Raw genomic sequence first — 14341 nt, forward strand, 5'->3', positions numbered from 1 at the left:
CTAATTGTCGTTGTGTGGCTAACTTTTTGCTATTGATGCTGAGATTGAGGTGGACCCCACAATAGAATTGGGTAAGGCCGCTAAAAATAGGATTGATGTGAAAAGGGTGGAGGACCCCGGGTTAATGGAAGTGACTGGTTTTCTTAAGGATAATGAGGGAAAACCAGGTAGATTTTATCTGTTGCCCAAGATTCATAAGGGATTAAGTTGGGTTAAGGGTAGGCCAGTCATTTCCAATTGTGGTACTATTACAGAGAATATTTCGGAATTTCTAGATCACCGCCTCAATCCACTGGTTAGCCTCGGTAAGTCTTACATTAAGGATACAAATCATTTCTTGTCTAAATTGGGTGAAATAGGTAGGATACCAGAGGGGGCTATACTGTGCACAGTTGATGTTGTGGGGCTCTATCCTAGCATTCCACATGGGGAGGGTTTGGAAGCCATCAGGGAAGCGCTGGATAGAAGGGAAAACCCAAACGTGGCTACTGATACCCTAGTGGGATTAGCATCTTTGGTTCTTAATAACAATTATTTTGAATTTAATGATAGGTTTTAAAGACAGAAGTTAGGCACCGCTTTAGGCACTAAGTTCGCTCCAGCCTATGCAAACCTCTAATGACTGGGTTGTAAGAAAGGTTGTTGAAGGAATCAGTGGACACACCCATTGTCTGGATGAGATTCATTGATGATGTTTTCTCCATCTGGACACATGGCGAGGAGAAGCTTGAGACCTTCATCAACTTTCTTAACAGTAGCCACGATACCATTAAGTTCACAGAGGAGCACTCTAGGGAGAGTATAAGTTTTCTAGACGTTAAGGTTAGTGTAAATGAAGGGGGAGTCCTAACGACAGACTTGTTTTGTAAACCTACTGATACACATCAGTATTTACATAAGAAGTCTTGTCACCCATGGCACACCAAGAAGACGATATCCTATAGTCAGGCTTTGAGGATACGTAGGATTTGTTCGGACGATCGCCAGTTAAGGGGTAGTTTAAGGGATTTGGCTGGATGGTTAAAGGCAAGGGGGTATGAGGAATCACTTATAACAGAACAAATAGATAAGGCACGTAAGCAGGATAGGGTCACATTACTGGATAAGGCTAATGGGAAACAAGATCGCAATGGGAGTGGGTGGGTTCCGTTGGTTACCACTTACCATCCAGCCTTGAATAATTTGGGCAAGGTGGCCGGGAGACTCCATTCTATGCTGACGATATCGGAAGAGCATAGGAAGGTGTTTTCTCAGCCACCTTTGATATAATTTAAACGATGTAAGAACCTTAAAGATTTACTAGTTAGGGCGAAACTTTATAATGAGGGGGTGCCCAGGGGCCTTAATATTAGGTTAGTTGAAACATAGTTTTATTTTTATTTCTAATCTCTTCGATTACTTTCTCCTTTTCACAGCTATTTATTATTTCCACATAATATTATTTTCTAATCTTCATGGTAGGGACAGACAGCATTCACCCTTTCTCGTTTTTGTGCATTCCTTGGTAGTTAACCATCTGCCTTAACGCTTCTCTTTTGTTCTTTTATCTATTGTATTTATTCCGCTTTTCTCACCTTCAGCTGGGCCTCAGAAAGTTTACTTGTGTCGTATAATTAGCCATTATTGTCTTTGCTTGTAAAATGGGTTCTTTTGTTCTATTGTTTTGTATTCCTAATTTTACGCTCCAAATGCAAGTGGAGGTTATTCGTAAGAAGCATATTGCAAAACGTTAATCAAGTTGTTTTTTACTGATGATCTATATATCTATATATATATATATATTCAATAGCTCCTAACTTTAAGGTTCTTTAAAAATATAAATAGATACTCAATAAAAATAAGCTGAAACGGTAAATAAAAGAAACGGTAAATGCTGTCTGTCCCAAAAAAAATAATAAGAATATATAATAAATAATGATAAATAAATATAATAAATATAAAATGCAAAGAAAAGAAAGAAAGAAGATAGGAAATAGAGCACAAGACAATGACACTACAGAAACATACATTGGACTTACAGAAAACGAATTCAAGACAAGATACAGAAATCACACCGCATCTTTCCGTCACACAAAACACAGAAATTCCACAGAACTCAGTAAATACATCTGGACCCTAAGACAATAACATCGACCACTCCATTTCCTGGCGCATCCTCTCAAAAAAGCCATCCTACAGCAGCTCAAACAAAAGATGCAGCCTTTGCCTTAAAGAAAAGACCCTCATTATCTGCCACCCTGAATTATCAACACTCAACAAACGAAACGAACTCGTATCTTCTTGCCGCCATAGAAACAAAACACTATTATGTAACACCTAAATCCCTTTATGTACCGCCCCTAATTCACCTTTTGTATAACCTCACACATTATGTAACACCTTCTGTACTGTATTATCTATTTATGCGAGGAATATTCTAGTATGTCAACATCTCCTGAAGAGTGAGTTACTCACGAAAGAGGCTTGTAGAGATAAACCATGTAGTTTTACTTTCTTCAATCTATGATATATATTATATATACGAGGGTCACTCCAAAATTATTGAGATATTCAGTAACCGCTTGAGATATCAGTTTGACATTTTTTTGGTGCCTTGTACCATCTATTTCACCCATGTTTTGTAATTTTTGTTAATTTCAAGCGCGGGAAAAAAATGAAAAAGGGTTTTGAATTTCAGCACCTTAGATGTTCTTATTTGTTAAAAATGGAGCTTGAAAGACGTGATTTTCGCGCAATGATTTATTATGATTTTAAAAGGGGGCTGAAACAAGAAGAGTGCCTAGCTCAACTTCTGCAGACATTTGGAGATAATGCACCTTCAAGGGCAACAGTTTTTCGATGGTTTGGCGAATTTAAGAGAGGGAGGGAGAGCCTTAAAGATGAGACCCACCCAGGGAGGCCCCCAACTGCTGTTGTGCCAGAATCAGTTGCCGCTGTGGAGAAGATGCTAAGGCAAGATGGTCGGATGACTTATTCTATGATGCAGGATAGCGTAAAGATTGGATCAGCAGCATTGCACACAATTTTGCATGAAAACCTGCAAGTTCGGAAAGTTGCTGCCCGCTGGGTGCCACATTGCTTGTCAGATGAGCAAAAAGAGCAGCGCGTCAATTGGTGCCAGTTTATGCTGCAAAAATTTAATGAAGGGAAGTCGAAACGGGTTTATGACATTGTGACAGGCGATAAAAGTTGGGTTTACCAATTTGACCCGGAGACAAAGCGCCAATCCTCAATTTGGATCCTTCCAGGTGAAAACCCGCCGCAAAAATTTCGGCGATCCAGAAGCGTCGGCAAAAGGATGGTTGCGTCATTTTTCTCAAAGACGGGTCATGTCGCAACCATTCAAGTTGAAGACCGTCGTCCAGTGAACGCGGATTGGTATGTTAACCACTGCATACCACAGGTTCTAGAAATTGGGCGAAATAAACGTCCAAGGACCGGCTTAAGAGGTCTACTTTGGCACCATGACAACGCTTCCGCTCACACAGCTGCTTTGACCATCGACTTTCTGTCCGAAAATTCAGTTCAGTTGATGACTCACCCGCCTTATTCACCTGATTTGGCACCTTGTGACTTCTTTCTCTTTCCAGCGGTGAAAGAAAAAATTCGCGGAACCAAGTTTGATAGCGCTGATGATGCAGTTAGTGCCTTCAACGAGGCTGTTTCTGACCTGGCTGCGGAAAAATGGGCCCATTGTTTTGATATGTGGTTTTATCGTATGAGACTTTGTGTGGAAGCCAGTGGAGAGTATTTTGAGAAACTGTGAAAATTTGAACACGATGCCTCTTGCGGTTTTTGAATATCTCAATAATTTTGGAGTGACCCTCGTATATATATATATATATATTATATGTATAAATATATATATATATATATATATATATATGTATTCAAAAGCTCTAGACTGTAATGTTTTTTAAAAATTTAAATAGATGATCAGTAAAAAAACAACTTGATTAACGTTTCGCAATATGCTTCTTCAGTAGATACATTACAAATGATATTTTCAAAAGAAACCCAACATAAATCAGCACTTCAGCAACATATACCTAATCTTCTCCTGAGACATTGTTTTACCAGTTATAGAAAATTTGCCAGAAAATTCTGCATCCTCTGAAGTTCGCTTGAAGCAAATTTCGTGGTCACTATATGGTGTGATAAAAAGAAAGGACCTTGTTCCTGGAATGGTTTGCCTTTTAGAGAATCTATTTTTCAGTTCCTCTCTAACTGCCTGTAATTTCTTTTTAGAAAGAAAACAAAACTTTATATCTTTAATGTTTTCTTGGCAGAATTCTAACATTGATGCTACTGTCAATATCTGCGAGGAATGTTGGCGTTGCAAGCTGGCACGGGCAGTCAAACGTTTAACAGTCCCTCCAATGCCATCACAGGGAGATTTCCCATGACTAGTAGCAAAAAATGTCCAATTTGCTTCTAAGCCAAAATCTGTCTTGTGAAGACACAGGTTCAACATGTTTTTAAAGTTTTTATATTGGCCAGCGCAGCCATCCGAAAAATATTCAATTATCTCTATATGGGGATATTTAAACTTTATTAAATCAATGAGCTCTCTCTGAAGTTCGTAGACAAAGTTAGTATCATGTTCTAGGTCATCAGATATAAAACAATATGATTTGTGTTCAAGTCTTTCACCTTGCTTAAAGTAAACAACGACTGGGTAAAGAGTGCAATAATTTTTACTCCAATGATACGACTGGATTTCGTCCTGAACCACAAACGTATAGTTTTCAGCAAAATCTCCTAGCACAAGCATAGAGTTATCTGGCAGATTCTCTTTCCTACTCTTCAAGTATCTTGCCTGGCATTTTGCGATGTAGGAATGTGTAGTGAGGTTGTCAATATTTTTCACAAGAAGATCTATAAACTCATCAACAGAGAGAGTTTGAGTTACCAATTCAGTACGATTAGTGCTTTGCCACTGCTTGAAAGAGATATCATTTTGAGTCTCGCTGAAGGCCCCATCAAGAAAAGCTGAGAGCAGTTGTTCCTGGGCAATCTTTGCATCGATGCACCATACATTCCCTACAGTCAAGACTACAAACAACCATATCCATCATTTCCTTGTATGTTTTTTCAGTGTTTGCTGCATCCACCAGAAGAATTGCATTTTGATGAATGGAGCATACGCAGACAGAATGAGCCCCACTAGAGCCAACAGTGATACACCATTTTGGTCGCAAAGAGCAGAACTTCGAAAATCCCAACTTGACTGTTGGATTCTTCGAAACTTGCATATAGTTCCTTTAAATTACATAACAATAGACGTTTCTGTGCATGAACATTCCTTCCAATGCTGACAAAGTCTTTTTTCCCAGGTAACAATCGAGAATATTTGTCGTCCTCAAAAAATGACCTAACCTTTTGGTGTATATCATCTGACAGTATTTTTCCTATTCTGTGTTCTGGCAAAGCAAGGATACTTTTCTGGCCTTTCAATTCCAGAGCCTTTCTTACTGAGTATTCAGAAACTCCAAAATAGTCTGAGGCAAATTTGATGCTCCATGATTCAGGTGTTAGTGTGAGCATCTGAATTTTCAGACTGTATTCAGAATGGGGTAATTTATCCTTTATTTTGCTCATTAAGATATCAAGATCAGCTGCCTTCTTCTCGACATCTTTATTAACATCAGCTGATGCTCCTCCAGAGTAGTGTATACTAGGGTTCCACCTGTTGCATATTAAACCTAGCGCTCCTGCGTAGGGTCTTGTATAAGACCACGTGGTAGGCTGCTCCGCAGAGGCAAAATTGTATAAAAGATCGTCCGTAAGGTTTTTTTTTTTAGTTTTTCTTGAGATGACTGAAAAGACGAACAACAAACTTGAGATGGCTGAAAAGACGAACGACAAACTTGAGTATCCTGATTTGTATTTTCCGACTGAAGGTCTTCAAAGGTACTGTAAGAGTAAAAGAAATATCTTCGAACTTTTTGACAGAAGAATTTCTCCTTTTTTAGATTGGAGATTACGTTTGTTCATAAATATGAGAGTTCGCGACAATGTGGAAGTTTTGATGCAGCGAGATGAACAAGGAGATACATTGTTGCATAAAGTTTGTGAATATTGGGACGAAGACAAAGAAGATTGGGGAACTTTGGAATATTTCTTTCAAATTTTTATAAGAAATAATGCGGATTTAAATGTGCAAAATAACGTTGGAGAAACTCCTGTAATGATTGCCATAAAGAAGGGGCAAATATTGCTAACTTCTTATCTTTTTCGCAAAGAGGTGGATTTGTCTATTTGCGATTACGACGGAAATAGTGTTTTGCACAAAGCTGTAATCTCTTTACATTTGCATGGTTTTTATGCTGTTGGCAATTGGTGCGATTTTTTGAGACGTTCTGAAAGTTCTTGTTCTAATGTTGATCCTCTGAAGAAAAACAACCAACATTTAACAGCGTTACAACTTGCAGTAAAAATGAAAGAAGATTTGGAGAAGAAATGTTCTCAAAAGGAAATTGAAGTTTCTAAAGCCGACAAAGATAACTTATATATTCTTAAAGATATGGTTATATATTTAAAAAATAATATTTCACAACTTTGATTTAATTTTTGTTGGACTGGTATTTAAGTTAAAATAACTTCAATTTTTTATTAATTGAGTATAAATTTGAAGTTTTAAAAAATTGAAGGTTAGTTGAAGTTTTATAAAAAAAAGTTGAAGTTTAAAATTATGGGTTCTTTTTTGAGTTTTTCTGAAAAGAAAGATGAAGACGAGTTCTCAATACAGTATTTTGAGGAAAAGCTTCAACATAAGGGAGAGTTGACAGAATTGTTAAAATTGGTTTCTGATAAAAAACTTTCACAATTGGATAAAATTATATATATGGTAAAAGATGATCCAACATGTTTAAATGAACGCGATAAGTATGGAAATACTGTTCTACATCGAATAATTCCAAATATTGAAGAAACGGATGTTTCTACTTGGATGGAACATAGATGGTTATTAAAACATCTTATAAAAAATGGAGCCGATATTGAAGCAGAAAATATAAATCACGAAACTCCTATAATGATTGCTGTTCGTAAAAGAAAATGCAAAGTAATTCAATTTTTGGTTGAATGTCGCTGCAATTTAAACAAGCAAAATTATCGAAAAGAGTCAGTTTTGCATCTGGCAGTATACGATGATTGTATAACTGTTGTTAGTTTACTTCATTCTTATGGCGATTCACTTTTGAATGAAAGTTTGAGAAATTTCGAAAATTTTACTGCTTTAGATTTGTTGCAAAAAAATGTTGAGTATATTGAAGATAGAGACAAAATGATCACAATTCTTACAACGCCTTCAAGTTTATATAAAGAAAAGTTACTTCAATAATAAAAAATGTAGTTACTAATCTACTTAGTTAAAATGTTCATATATAGTTGGTTTTACATAACTGTATTAATAAAAATGTCTTTGATTTTCTCAGCGTCAGTCATGGCAGTTTTTGACATGATTTCATCTATTGCGCACAATAGTGTTACTCTTATTGCATCGTGACAATCGAACAACGGGTCTTCATATATGATACTTCTTTTTAATGAAGTGACATTGTTAACTGTGTGCATCATTTCTCTTATTGAACTGCCGTTTTGAATTTGTGTAGCTCTTCTCCGTTTGTATTCGGCAATCAAATCTGGGTTATTAGGGTTGGTAATGTAGTTAATATTAATAGTAGATCTAAGGTGTTTTAGTCGAGCAGCGTTGTTTTCGTATTTTGTTAGTTGATCCGTCAAAAGATATTTGCAAATGTTCAGAATGTCGAAAATAAAATGATCGATTAAGTATATTGAAAGTTGTTTCAAGTTGGTAAATATACCAAATTTCTGTCCAGTTAATTTCAGCATTAAAGGTTCGAGTCGATTAGTCAAATGTGGTAAAAAGGTAGCAAAAAGATGATCGTCAGAAGAAGGAGATAATGAAAAATCTTTTAGATTATCAATAGCTAAGCCAATTTGCTGTAAAGTCTCAAAAAAACGGTCATTTTGTCGAATGTTAAAAGGGAAGTTAGGTAAATCTCTACTCACAGTCGGAACATCGTCAGATAAATTGAAGTTAAAGATGTTCAGGGTTGGTCTTTCTTGTTGAGGTTCTGTATCAGGTTCTGAAATAGGTGGCGTTTGCGGCTCGAACGCTAGTGGAGTAGGTGGACTTCGTGCTGCGGGAAAGGATTTTCGGGCTGTTGGAGTAACTTTGGTTGGTTTTGGTGTAGATTCGTTGAAGTTTTCTACTTCTGTTGCTGATTCGTTTGCCGTGAGCGTTGTTTCAGTGTCTGTATCCATATCTGGAGCGACGAGTGGTCGAATTGATGGCATTAAAGGGAATGAAGGTTCTAGCAGCTCTTTTAGTCAATTGAACTCTTTTGATATTTCTGCATGATTTACAGTTACAGAACCTTCGCATTTCTTTTTGGGTGATGATTCGTCTTCCGACGTTGATGTTCTTTTATTTGAGCGTCTAAATGAAAAATTGAAGTTTAATAAAAAAAATTTGAAAAGTGTTTTTAAAAGATGTGTAAGTTAATTAAACTAAATGAACAGTTTAAAAAAGAGTAAAAAGAAAAGAAATATACTCACGATGTCAGTAGTCTTTTGGACAATAAAGATAACGGAATTAAATCTTCTTCGTCGTCCGTAAAGGCTGAATCGATAGCTTTTTTTACTTCGAATGCTTGATTGTTCGTTTTTGATGCTTCGTTCGTCATTTTTTTCGACTTCTTTCAAAATTACGATCGTTGGTGTGACAGTTTGTGAATTCGGGAGTTGGTTAAGTGGTTTTATAAATGATTGACATATTACGCAACGATGTTAAATGTGGAGCTTTACTATTGGCTAATATTTTAAATCTTAAAATGTCATTCATATGATTGGTTATTGAGAAGCGTCTATTGTTTAAAGTCAAATAAGAAAAAAACTTCAAATTTATAAAAAACTTCAAGTTTTTTATTTGAAGTTGTTCGAAGGAACTTCAAATTTTGGTTTTTGAAAAAACTTTAATTTTTAAATAAGGAATAACTTAGATTTTTTTTTTAGCTTTGAATATGAAAAAACTTCAATTTTTTTTGTTCAGTAATAATGACGTCTCTTTTTTAAAAATAGTTTGAAATTAGCATACAATACTTCGATCTAGCTATAAAAGCGAGAGCTTTTTTCAATTCAGTCAGAGCGTCTTGGGCCAGAGCAAAGGTTCATAAGAGATAAAGAGATTGGTTCATCATACAAGGTACTTTTACGAATATGGTTTTTTGTAAAATATGTTCGTTAGAATTTCCTGATAATAAGTCTTATGATATACATGTTAAAGAGAAGCACTTTTCTTGTGATTTATGTTCTAGTGTTTTAAAAACACAGAATACGTTGACGAAGCATAAGAGATTATACCATGAGAGGAATTTTCATTGTCGTTATTGTGACGAATCTTTTCCGACTGTTCGTTCTTTGACTTTACATCGAACAATTTATCACGAAAACAACGAGGAACATGTTTGTGATATTTGCGGTAAAGTTTTTCGTAAGATTGGTAGTTTAAGAAAGCACAAGACACAAGTTCATACTAATCCACTTCAATGCGATTTATGTCAGTGTGAATTTAGATCAAAATACAAACTTCGTAGCCATATAGCGAAGGAACATTCGGAGAATTGTTGTAATTTTTGCGGTTATGGTTTTTTGCGAAAGAAGGATTTGTTTCTTCATCAAGAAAGACATTGTAAACAATCTTTTAAATGCGAACATTGTCCGTTGGAGTTTAGTTCTTTGATGTTGTGTAACAAACACATGCTTAAAAATCACGGTCGTTTGGGATTCCAAATAGAAGCGGTTCCTACACAATGTTCTGTTCGAAAGTTCGTAAATAGATTAAAGTTTTTATATGAACCTTGGAGAGAAGACATAAATGCAATTCATGAGGAGCATTTTTTTTTAAATGCTGTAAATAAAGAAGTTAAATTAATGGAATTGTATGATACGAGTGGTGATTTATTGGGTGAAGGGAAGGCGTCTAGTTCTAAACATAACGAAGAAAAAGGGCAGGAAGATATATTAACGAACGCTGTCAAAAAGGTACGATCGGTATGGCGCGATATGGTAAAACAGGCTTATTTAGACAATGCATCGGAAATTATGTTACATTCTCATAAATCAGAAAACGGAGACATAATAAAAATAAATATTCCATATGTTGAAAACGTTCAGTTTAGGCAGTTTTTGGAAAATTCGATACATGATGTATATAACGCAGCCGTACATCAACTACCTTACAAAATGGGAATTGCGTTCGGTTTTATGCTTTTGGATACAGAAAAAACGACTGTAAGACATTGGTATGTTGATGAACATTTAACTAGAACACCGCAAAATAAAGATATTCTTCATCAAGTTCCGAATCTTTTCGTTATAAAAAACAAAAATGACGCAGATTCTGTTATCGAAGATTTATATAAACAAAACTATTTCGACTTGGTTCGGAGAATGTTTTATTCGTATCGAGTGCATATTTTACGAATAACAAATATGAAAATATCAATATTTAAAATGAACGACGACAAAATGGACGATTTGGGAGGTCGGAGTAGCGAAGACGAGAGTTCAGATGATGAAGATGATGACGAAGATTTCGAAGATGAAAGATGATATCGAAAAGAATGATTTTCTTTTATTAGAAGCTGAAGATGAGGATGATGGTGACGATTTAGACGAAAACGAAAGCGATTGTGATGTTCAAGAAAATGTTGAAAAATCAGATTTTAAAGATTCTGAAACAGAAAAGGAGTTAACAAAAATACGTTCTTTTTTAAAAGCGGGATTAAGAACAAACAAAATATTTAAAGGCTTAAAAAGGGACCTGCAAAGAAATGTTGGTGGAGTCGTAAATGATAATAAATGTTTTTTCAGGATGATAGCTGTTTCATTACTATTAGTTGATAAGGAAATAAAATTGGAGAATTTGATAATGCGGAAAGGCGAAAATACTCATATAAAAACGCTAATTGAAGATAAAACGGCTGAACTATTTAGGATGTATGCTGAAGTGTACAAGCTTACTCCAGAACAAATATTAACATAACAAATATTCCAAGGTGTATCTGTTAAAGTCATGCCTGCTATGGAGTTTTTGTTTAAGTGTAAGATCATGGTTTTTATTCCTAAGGTTTCGAAAGGTAGAGTGAAAATGGCTTTATTGTCAAAATCTTCGAACAGACTTATTTTCGAGAAGAAAATGAATATTAACTTGATTTTGTTTAATCAGCATTATTATTTGGTTATTAAGAAAAGACTTTTGATGGACAATATTAGTTGTCTGGTATGCGGACAGAATTTTACGTGGATGAAAAGTTTGTTACGACATAGAGCTGGAAGCGGCAAAAAAATAACACGTTGCAATACTGATGTAACCCTTATTAGCGCTACTGGAGTTGTTGATGTTCATGAACTTTTTCCTGAAATGTTGAAAAAAATGTTTCATTTGCCGGATGAACTATTAAAAGATATTGTAAAAGACGAGAATAACGACATTGATAACAATGAAAATAATAATAACATGTATTTTAAAGGAAATATGGTTTGTTACGATTTTGAGAGTTTGCTTAAAAGAACGACTTTGAGTGAATTAAAAAATCGGAGATTAAAGAGTATAAGAGACGGCTTTTTTGATGAAACTGAAGAAAACGAAAGATTAAAAAAGGAAGCTGAAGAACATTTTTTGACAGAGAGAGAAGTTATGCAAGAATTGTACGACGAGGAGTTTGTTTTTTCTGATGACGGCGAATCTATAATTTCTTCGCAACAGTTCAAAGAGAACTCCGCTGATTTGACTATAGATGGGGAGGAATACGTGTTTGAAAATATACCTTTGTCGTACGCAATATGCAGCAATTTGACAACAGAGCATATTGATCATTTACAACCAGATGAAAATGGTTATTCTACTGTATTTCGCATATCTGAAAATCCGAGAGAATTGATAAATTTTTTCGTCGATGATCTGGAAGAATTGGTGAAATTAAATAAAGAAATGGAATTTTGTAGATATAGAGAAATTATTTTATATATAAAGAGATATTTTGCCGAAAGAAAGATACTTATTAAATTTACTACTGAGGAGCTAAATTATCTCCACAATGATGACTTTATAAGCGCGATTGACGATGAGGAGGAAGAAGGTGAGGGGAGTTTTTTTAACGGATTTGTAAGTGTGAGCTCTACTTTAAAAGAAAAAAATATGTCGGATGATGATTTGGTTACAATGTCGAAAGAAATGGAAATAATGGAAAAGATCGGTAAAGATCCAATGACGTTGATTGAATGTTATACACCGCAAATTCGCATGTTTAAAAGATTTTTGGATTATATATCTACACTTCCTGTTTTTGGGTTCAACAGTAGCGCGTATGATATTCCGTTAATAAAGAAGGAGTTAATACAAGTTTTAAAAGAAAAAGGATTAAATTTTAGCAACATTGAAGATATCAATAATCAAAAGACAAATGGGAAAGATTTATTCGTAATAAAAAAGCAGAACAAATATATAGAAATGAGCGTAAGAATCCAACACGGACGGTTCAAATTGTTAGATTTGATGCAATTTTTAGCGCCAGGATTTAGTTTACGAAATTTTATACAGTCTTTTGCTGCAGAATTTAAAATGGAAAAGTTTTTTTTCCCATACGAATACATGTCAAGTTATGATGTATTAAAAGAAACTTGTCTCCCTCCTTATGAATCGTTTTATAGCACGTTGAAACAGGGGAATGTGTTAGAGGAAGAGTATCTCACCTATTTGGAAAAAAATTACAAAGTTAAAAAAATGCTTCTAAATACAACTCCAGAAGAAGTTAGAAAAGTCGATGCAAATTTACCATTATCCGGACTTGAACAATACGAAATGATTAAAAAAAAATGGCGTGAATTGGGTTTTAAAACGTTGAAGGATTTATTGCGTTTTTACAATCTTATGGATGTTGTCCCGTTTGCTAAAGCTATCCAAAATTATGCAAAGGAATTGAGAGATAATCATGTGGACATGTTTGCGAACGGTATTTCGTTACCTGGTTTAGCGAAGAAGATTTTATCGCGTTATATGTACAAAGGCTCGATGTATTATTTAAATGACATGGAAATAATTAATATAGTAAAACAATTGGAAGTTGGCGGGCAGTCGATAATTTTTACAAGGGAGAATAGTAAAAAGCATCCGTATATTGTTGGATATGATTCGAATTCACTTTACTTGTGGTGCCTTGGCGAAGGACAGTTTGTTGGAAAACCGTCGTTGTATGTTAATCCTGGTATTCCAAATTTTTTAATTCGAAAGAGTACCGATTTTACTTATAATTACACAAGTCACACATTCCAAAGTGATCTGTTGATGACAGAAAGGAAAAGGAAAGTTACTAGTTCGAAAGTACAAAGTCAAACAGAAGAAGACTATTTTGATTTTATACAGAAAGAGATTTACACCGAAAATATAATTCTCAGAAATCATAAAATCGTTTTTACTAAATATGAGCAAGAAATACTGAAAGAATTATATACTATAAATGATATTGGAATAGAACCTCCGAAATGTATTTATGTGGACGGTTATTTAAAGGGAGAAAGACGTGTTTTTGAGTTTCAAGGCTGCTATTATCACGCTTGCGAAAGATGTAATAAATACGACTATGTTACGTTCAATCGTTGGGATAAAGCAACAAAAAAAATGGTTGTTATGAATGCTGTACAAATTCGAAAAATAGACAAAATTAGAAAAACTTTTTTAGAAAAGTCTCGAAATTTGAAAGTAACTTTAATAATGGAGTGTAAAATACGAGATCATTATAGGAATAACGTGTGTAGATACAAAGATTTTGTAGACGAAAAGAGATCGTATGAAGATAAGATGAAATTTTATTCCGATACTGAAAGTGACTATGTACCAACTGAATATGTGAAGGATATGTTAGTCGCGGGACAAATCAACGGAATTGTTGTTTGTGATATTCATTGTCCGGAGCATTTGAAAAAGCACTTTGAGGATTTTGCACCGATCATCAAACACGCGAATATTAAATATGAAGACATTGGAGATTATATGAAAGATTTGGCAGATGAGTTAAAAATTTTGTTTAACATAGTTCTTTAGAATTGATGGAACATATTCCCCTTCAGCATTATTGCTTTAGTATACTGGATTAGGAGTGTTGGGTAACCACCTTTCTTCTATTTGATTTCTAAGTACTTAAGACTGAATTTCATCCTCATCGATGCAGTTTCCATTCCTTTCACAATAATTGTGAAGTATAAAACAACTGTGGGCACCATTTCCACCCTAATATCCACAATACGAGTTAGA

At 34.9% G+C, this 14341-nt stretch overlaps 1 protein-coding gene and 2 pseudogenes across 1 annotated transcript; 2 read left to right on the forward strand and 1 right to left on the reverse strand.

Moving 5' to 3' along the window:
* Window positions 1-124: 124 nt before the first annotated feature.
* LOC148957409 (uncharacterized) lies at window positions 125-1368 on the forward strand (annotated as a pseudogene).
* Window positions 1369-4027: 2659 nt separating this feature from the next.
* LOC148957410 (uncharacterized) lies at window positions 4028-5601 on the reverse strand (annotated as a pseudogene).
* A 3645-nt stretch (window positions 5602-9246) lies between these two features.
* LOC135682971 (uncharacterized) lies at window positions 9247-10776 on the forward strand. Its single transcript, XM_065198096.2, has one exon. The coding sequence runs from the start codon at window positions 9247-9249 to the stop codon at window positions 10639-10641; it is 1395 nt and encodes a 464-aa protein (XP_065054168.2). The 3' UTR covers window positions 10642-10776.
* Window positions 10777-14341: the final 3565 nt, after the last annotated feature.

This window comes from Rhopilema esculentum, unplaced genomic scaffold (assembly GCF_057945365.1).
Source record: "Rhopilema esculentum isolate cy_ngs unplaced genomic scaffold, ASM5794536v1 HiC_scaffold_29, whole genome shotgun sequence".
Classification (NCBI taxonomy): Eukaryota; Metazoa; Cnidaria; class Scyphozoa; order Rhizostomeae; family Rhizostomatidae; genus Rhopilema; species Rhopilema esculentum.